Raw genomic sequence first — 7,983 nt, forward strand, 5'->3', positions numbered from 1 at the left:
TGCCTAGCCCTGGGAGTTCAAGGAAGGAAGAACCAGAGCTGAGCCATAAGGGCTGTGGTTTTGCCTGCTGGAGTTCTCCCCTAAGCAGAGGGCTGTGTTGGTCTATCCAGAGCACATTCTTTTGACTAATGGGTCACCATCCATCAGCCCTCACTCAGTGAGAGAGGCTACCCGTGGAAATCACACCCCACCGTGTTCAAGTTTTTGTCTGTTGCTCCAGCAGCCTGAAATACTAGTTCAAGGTCACTTTCCATTTCATCTCTTCCTGGGTTTTTTTTCCCTCTTTCTTTTCTTTCCTCTACTACCTTTTCTCTGCCTCCTCATTGAGCTCTCAAGTGAGGCCCTCTTCACCACTCTTCCTTGCTCTTTTTTTTTCTCTTCTTTTAGTTTTTGTGCTGGTCTTGAACTCAGGGTCTCAACACAGTCCCTGAGCTTTTGTGCTCCATGCTAGTGCTCTACCACTTGAGCCACAGCTCCACTTTCAACTCTTTTATTTTGGTGATGAATTGGACATAAGAATCTCATGGACTTTTCTGTCTGAGCTGACTTCAAACCACAACCCTAAGATCTCAGCTTCCTGAGTAGCTAGGGTTATAGGCAGGAGCCACTAGTGTCCCAGCTTTCTCTCTTTTCTGATCTCTTACTTCCAGAAACACAGAGCAGGTCTTTCTGAGAAATCATAATTCTGGGATGCCTGTTATGAAATAAATGTCATTATTCCCCAAATACTAATTTAATTTTATTGTTGGGATAATGTATAGAGGGGTTACAGTTACATTTGTCAGGTAGTAGGTGCATTACTTCTTGCACATTGATACCTCTTTTTTGGTCCCCATTTTCTTTTCCCTACCCTTTCCCAATCATCTCGTTTTCGCCTAAAATACTATTTTCTTGAATTGTTTTGAACTCCAATATTTCAGTTAAGGAAATCTTGAAGGCCTGACAGCTGGCTGAGCACTGGTATAAACACCTTCTGTGTTATGGATGTCACCCAGAGCCCCTCCTCAAGGACTGCAGCCCCTCCTGCAGGCTCCCTCTGAGAGTTTCTCTTGGCAGGAGGAGCCGTTTTGCTTGACCTCAGCTGTAGCTTAATTGGGATGTCAAGGCCCACTCCCTTGCTCTAATAGAAGACAACTCCGAAGGATCACCTGAGCTTCGGGGCAGCCCTCTCCAGGTGATCTGGGATCTCTGCTGAGGGCATTCTCTTTTCCCTTTGCTAGGCAGGCTCTGCTGCTTTTCGTCTGTCACAGTCCTGAGAACTTTGCCCCAGCAAACATCTGCATGGGTGTCACCATACTTTAGTCTACATCCTGGGGGAAGTCTAACTAAGCTACAGGGCTGGTGGTATTTTGGGGGGAGGGGCGACTGGAAAAAGCTTGGTGTAGTCAATAGTCACATCTGAATTCTGGCACCAACACTTTGAGCAGGTGAATGTCACAGTCGGTCAAGGTGTCTGGAACAAAAGCAGCTAGCTGTTCAACACAAGTACCCTGCTCTCCCTGGCGTCTGCTGTTTGCAGCTCTGGCGTTGAGTAAGATCAGATCTCGGTTCCCCAATCTATCAAATGAACAGTTTACTCAGCTCCCTCCCCCCTACCCCCATCCCCCGCCATCCTGAGAGCAGCTCAGTAAATCAGGAGTCACCAAGTACACTCATGAGGCAGTTTTGCCCGGGCCGCACCCCCCCCCCACACACACAAGAGTCCCAGACTTCCGTGGGGCAGGCAGCCCGCGCCTGGCACCCCCACATCACCCTCCTGACACGGCTGGGCTTCCTGCCTTTACTACAGGTCGGAGGGTTTCTTCCATGTCAAGCTGGGTGCGCGCTCCTCATCCTTGCACCTTTCCTGGGTTTCTGGCTTCCCACGCCTGCCTGCGTCCTCCGGGGACGGCGGCACGGTGTCGGGGCGGGGGAAGGGAGGGCTGGGGCGGACAGGGTGCGGGCAGCCCCTCCGCTGGAGCCCCGTGGACTCGCGGCTCGCCAGCGGTCTGCCTCGTCTCCGCCCTCGCGGAGCCTAGCCCCGCTCTCTGATTGGCCATCGCCTACTGGCCCCGCCCACCCCCGAGGATATAAAAGCTCTGGACCAGGGCCGGCCGGACTCGGGCAGAGTTGACTCAAACTCGCGCTTATTAACACCTGCTGCATTCGCCTGCTCGGCCTTGTCTGCCTCCTTGTGATCCCGGACCTCGTGGAGCCCGCCAACTTCCTATCCAAGACGTATTGCCCCTCGCCTGCCACCATGTGCCGTACCCTAGCTGCCTTCCCCACCACCTGCCTGGAGAGGTAAGACAAATGTAGCCAGCTGAGCCCCATCAGACTCTGAGAGGGTGCAGTGGGCCAGCTAGAGGACTTGGATGGGCCTCAGAGTAGTGAGCGAGGGACACGAATGGGCAAGTTGAGGCCAGGATCGGGAAGAAGGGAAGTTTAACCACACTGGCATCTCCAAGCAGAACTGAGTCTCTGCCTCAATTTCTTAAGCTCAGAACTAGGAGCATGGATGGGCTCCTTTACCCCTGGGAAGGCAGAGAGAGAAATGTGCAAGTTTCCTCTGGAGCCAGCTATTCAGGAGTTTCCTGCCATTCGTCCGGGCTGGTAGCTGGGAAGGAAAAGGTAAAGATGAAGGGCAGGAATCAATTGCCATCCAGTTCCTGAAATACCCAACAAGCCTGTATGTTGAGTTTCTTTTCGTTTCATCAGCAGGCACGAGGACAGATTGGTGACTTTAGTAGGAAAAAGCTTATTTATGCAGTTCTGAAAACACATACCTGTATAGAGGCAAGCCCCACACATTGCTTGTGTTGCCCTGGGCTTGATGTCCCTAATGAAAAAGGGCAAAGTCTGAACCTTGGGAACACAAGTGTTCCCTTGGGCTCTTGAGGCTGAAACTTAGGTGTTAGCCTTCTTCAGGGATCCCACCAACCTGCCTGTGCTGGCTGTGCCAACCATCCTTTCTCATGTTCCTGATTTGTTTTCCAGAGCCAAAGAGTTCAAGACACGACTGGGAATCTTCCTTCACAAATCAGAGCTGGGCTCTGAGACTGGCAGTCTTGGCAAGTTCGACTGGGGCAGTAAACACAGCAAAGAAAGGTAAATCCTGCCAAGGGGAGAGGAAGCCTGAGGAGTAATATAGAAGGAGAGACTAGGATGTGCTAGAGTAGACCTGGGCAGCCCCTCTCTGGAGAGTTTAACAGGACTTCTTGGCTTTCTATGGTTGTGGGGTTCAGGGATGCAATGGTAGGTTGTTCCAGGTCTCAAGTCTCCCAGCAGGCAACTGCATGTAGAATAAGGATGTCTGTCTACTCCCCACCTGACAGACCTGCCACTGTGCATATAACCAGGCCTGAAATAATAAGACCACTTGATGTAGTTGCTAATGACTTGCCTTCCATTACCACACCTGTTTCCTCTCTGCCCCAAATTGCTTCTATTCTCAGGACTCTCAAAGCTTAGGTTTAGGTTTTTCTTTTCTTTTCTTTCTTTCTTTCTTTTTTTTTTTTTTTGGCAGGGAGGTAGGGGAGGGGAGATTTCTGAGAGATTATATCTACTTATTGTCCCAGAGCCTAGCACAGCACCTGGAAAAAAGGGTTTCTAGGCAAAGTGTGGTAGTGGCAGTAGATAACTGCCTGGTTGCTGAATTGTCCTCTTTAGAGCACCCTGACTCCAGCTGAGTTTGAGAAGCTAGTTTCGACAATTACTACACAAGCCTTCGAGTGAATTATGCATCCTCTGATCAGTAGAGAGAGGGTGTTGCTGTTGTTTGCTTGTTTAGATTTTAAAATTTTGTTTGTGTTCTCTCTCAGCAGAAGCTTCTCAGAAGATGTGCTGGGATGGAAAGAGTCCTTTGACTTGTTGCTGAGCAGTAAAAGTAAGTCAGAGCCTGTTGTGTTTGTCTGTGGATGGCACGTGTGCACTCATGTGCGCTGCAGTCAGTCCGAGGGGTTTTGAAAACATGGGGAAAATAACAGTAGTAAGAAGAAGAATATGGATCCCCTAGTGTGCCAGCCTCTATTCAAAATACAAAGGCAGGCCCTTGTTCAGGAAAATTACATTCTAAAAATAGAGCCATTAACTAGAATTGCTGTCTTTTTTTTCTCTATTCCTGCTGTTCCCCAGTCTGACCTGTCTCCTCCTCTCTCCTCTCAATCCCAGATGGAGTGGCTGCCTTCCATGCTTTTCTGAAGACAGAGTTCAGTGAGGAGAACCTCGAGTTCTGGCTGGCCTGTGAGGAGTTCAAGAAGATCCGATCTGCTGCCAGGCTAAGCTCCAGGGCTCAGCACATCTTTGATGAGTTCATTTGCAGTGAAGCCCCCAAAGAGGTCCGTATCCACACAGAAACTCTGTCACACACAACCCCTGCCCCGCTGAGAATCATGGATAGCTGGGGCCAGTGGACAGGGGGGTCGGTTTTGATGTATACCTACCTGGATGCTGTCAATCTCCAACTTCCTATGACAGGGCAGGATGGTGATTAGGGCTTCTCTCTATCCATGAGATGAGTTCTTTTAAGAGCTTTGCCAACTAGGGAAATAAAGTTATGGCAGGGATCTTGTGTGACCTAGCTCAGTCCCCTGAATGGCGGGCCTCAGCAGTGCATGGCTGAGGTTAGCCATGAGTTTCCCAGTTCAGCCTTCCTCAGCTCTGCTTGGCGGCTTCATTTGATAAAGAACGTGGAGCCACCTGGTGGTTGGATCGGAGTCCTGCTTTTGACCTCTTTATTCCCTGGTTTCCCATAAAGATTTAGTGAACACCAATTACATGCAAGACATTGTTGTAGTCTCAGGAGTAGAGAAATGAACAAAACAAAACCCTTTCCTTAATAGAACATATATTCTAGTGGGAGAAGATGGTATTAACCAGCTGAATATAAGTCCTCTCCAATTTATGTTCTGATACAGACAAAGCAGGCAGTGGAGAGCAGTGCCAGTGTTATGGAGTGCAGTGAGTGGAGGGGGTGTCTCCCATTTAATAAAAGGAAGGCAGGAGAGGGCTGTCTGGTAAAGTAACATAAACAAGGAGTGAGGAATGTTCTAGTACAGGAAAATGGCAAATGCAGAGGCCCATTGAAGCCACAGAATGGCAAACAGGTCCTCATAAACATGGAGAAAAAGTAGGAGGTGAGGTCAGTCAGAGATGGCAGATGACTAGATGTGAGCTGAACAATCACACCAGAAAACAGATGTGCTAGTAAACTAATAGGGGTTTTGGAAGGCCCAGTCTAGCTGCTGGGGAGGACAGATAAATTTGGGGGAGAAGAGAGACACCAGTTAGGCCCCAGTGCTGCATCAGAAGACAGACAATGGTGACTGGAGCCAGAGTTGACCCAGAATGGGGTAGGAAGTGGCTGGGTTAATACATCTTTGCATTAATTCTGAGAGATTGGAGGACAGCCACTAGAGCTAATGTGGGAACAGGCCCAGAGCTCAGAAGTTTCTTGGTGACTCTTGATCCAGAATCTGGTGCTCCTTTCACAGCCCCACCTGCCACTTGACCCCAAAAAGTCAGCCCACTCACCCAGTGTTTGCTTCCATACCCACAGGTGAACATCGACCACGAGACCCGGGAACTGACAAGGATGAATGTGCAAGCTGCCACGGCCACGTGTTTCGACGTGGCCCAAGGCAAGACGCGCACGCTGATGGAGAAGGACTCTTACCCACGCTTCCTGAAGTCACCTGCTTACCAAGACTTGGCTGCCCAAGCCTCCGCTGCCACCCCCTCTGCGTCCAGCTGCAGCCCAGCTGAACCCTCACACACAAGAGCCACTAGGCAGTGAGGAAGCCAGCTAGAAGCGAGGTGGGGTCACCCTTCCCTGAGGTGGCTGCCCCTGCATGGAAGGAAGGATCTGCCCTGCAAGTGCAAGAGGACAGTGCATGGAAAAATTTCCCAGCAGCCTGCACAAGCAAGACCACCCACCCTCCCCTCCTCCAGATACTGTGCAAGGGGGGGCTGCCACTTCCTGTGGATAAGGGCTGACCACCCAGGCCACACGGGGCTCTCTGGGGGAACAGAATAAGGTACATAGCTAAGCACTGACTCTTACTAGGGGCCTGGAAGGAACTGTGGGTTTAGAATCTTCTCCTTCTTCTCTGCTCACCTGCTCCAGGTCACTCCAGGGTCACTGAGCTTGGCTTCTTAACAGGCTACTGTGTCCATCTTCAAGGTCAGCAAGTCAAATGTCATTTCTTGCCCAGAATGAGATGCTTATACCTCAAAAGCCCCTCTCCAGGTCAGGAGTGAGCTCTGAAAGAGAAACAATTGCTCCTGGGACCCCAGTTTGGGTGCTTTTGGGTGGTCTCCTACAGTTGGCTTCTGGCCCTGTGTTTGCAGCAGGATCCACATAAATCAGTCTATTGAAGGGCCTTGCTGAGGTTTTTATTTTTGTGTTTTTTTCTTCTTGCCCTTGACAGTGGGGTGTGGGAGAAGGGAGGTGGGAGGCCTCAAATAGCTAGTCCACTTCTGGTGCCAAGCAGTGTGGAATGATGGAGAAGAAGGACCGAAGAAACAAAATCACTTGGCAGAGCTTGGAAGTCCCACTGACATCAAGGAAAGAGTGATGCTGAGAATAGAAGGAATGCCTGGGTTTCTTTCCTTATGGCAAAGTCAAGAGTGGAGCTGCTTGGAAGAGTAGTATCTGGGAGGAAGTTAGACTCTACCTGTCACGTCAGGGCTTCACTGAACAAACCTTGTGTGCTGGGAATTCCTGTACTGAGCCCAGGATAGGGAGGTGAATTCCCCAGACAGACCAACATCCCTTTCTCCAGTGGGAGGGAGGGGAATGCCCAAAATAACACTGTTCTCTCTGCACTTGAGCTGTTCCAGGAGAAAATTATTTAAGTACTATTGATGTTGTGTTGATTGTCATATATTTTTGTTGCTGTTAACTTCTGTTACTGATATTTATTATCGCAATTTGTTTGCCTCTACTGGAGAATTTCAGCAGGAGATGCTGCCTGCCTGCCCCCCTTTCTCCACCAGACTCTACCTCTGCACGTGTTAGGACCTGCTGAGGAACGTCTGGAACTCCTCACTGGTTAAATATTTATTTATTGTTGACAAAGGGAGCTGGATTCCTTGATATGGATGATGTATGCAATGCCCGTGTTCCTGTCTCAGCATGTTATATTCTTATACAATAATAAAATAGATAAATCCCAAATGCAGCCTTGTTCTCTAAGGACTGTGTGGTGAAGTGAAAGGAGGTGTTATGGGGGGGGTCTGTGGAGGTTCTGGCATCTGGGGAGTCCATAGGACAAGTATGTGGGCTCCCACTCTATGGGTGCAGGCCCACGTGCAAGCACTTTGCTTGCTTGGTAGCAGGAAGAGCCAGCGGGAAGGAGATTGGTAACTTCCTTTAGCGGAGGGCCATCCATCTGTTCTGGGCCACCCTATGAACTGAGCTCACTGCCATCGCCTCGCAGCCTGTCACTTTTCTTTGCCTACCTGGGACTCAGCGCAGGCCATTCCCATCCCGCCTGGACTGCGGTGAGGTGGAGCATCATGGGTGTGGTCAGCAAAGTTGCTCACCCTATGGCAGCAGGGAAACAGACGGAGGAAGGGGCTGAGGACAAGCACATGCCTCCAATGACCACTTCCCTTGAACTGGATCATCTTCTCTTTTCCCCTTTCCCTTCCTCCCTCCCTCCTCCCCCCTCCCCCCTCCCGCTTCTCTTTCTTTCTCCCTTTCTTTCTGTTCCTAGGGGTTGAACTCAGGACTGGAGCGCTGTCTCTGAGCTTTTTGCTCAAGGCTAGTGCTCTATCCCTTGAGCCACAACTCTTTATTTCCAGCTTTTTTTTTGCTGGTTAATTGGAGATAGGAATCTCCTGAAGAGCCAGACGCTAGTGGATCACACCTGTAATCCTATCTACTCAGGAGGCTGAGCTTTGAGGAGCGCAGTTCAAAGCTAGTCTGGGAAGGAAAGTCCATGATACTCTTATTTCCAATTAACTACCAAAACCTGGAAGTGGAGCTATGGTTCAAAGTGA

At 50.0% G+C, this 7,983-nt stretch overlaps 1 protein-coding gene across 2 annotated transcripts; it reads left to right on the top strand.

Annotated features, from left to right (window-relative positions):
• Nucleotides 1-2,114: 2,114 nt before the first annotated feature.
• Rgs16 (regulator of G protein signaling 16) lies at nucleotides 2,115-6,867 on the top strand. Of its 2 annotated transcripts, none has more exons than XM_090340301.1 (5): nucleotides 2,115-2,283; nucleotides 2,977-3,087; nucleotides 3,801-3,865; nucleotides 4,150-4,316; nucleotides 5,537-6,867. In XM_090340301.1, exons 1-5 carry the CDS (start codon nucleotides 2,240-2,242, stop codon nucleotides 5,771-5,773), a joined length of 624 nt encoding a protein of 207 aa, XP_090196427.1. In that variant the 5' UTR covers nucleotides 2,115-2,239; the 3' UTR covers nucleotides 5,774-6,867. The 2 variants fall into 2 exon arrangements, with proteins under 2 accessions (XP_090196427.1, XP_090196426.1); XM_090340300.1 differs by having other exon boundaries at nucleotides 2,150-2,283; nucleotides 3,804-3,865.
• The last annotated feature ends 1,116 nt before the right edge of the window (nucleotides 6,868-7,983 follow it).

Source organism: Megascapheus bottae, chromosome 10 (assembly GCF_031878675.1).
Source record: "Megascapheus bottae isolate mThoBot1 chromosome 10, mThoBot2.hap1, whole genome shotgun sequence".
NCBI classification, from domain to species: domain Eukaryota; kingdom Metazoa; phylum Chordata; class Mammalia; order Rodentia; family Geomyidae; genus Megascapheus; species Megascapheus bottae.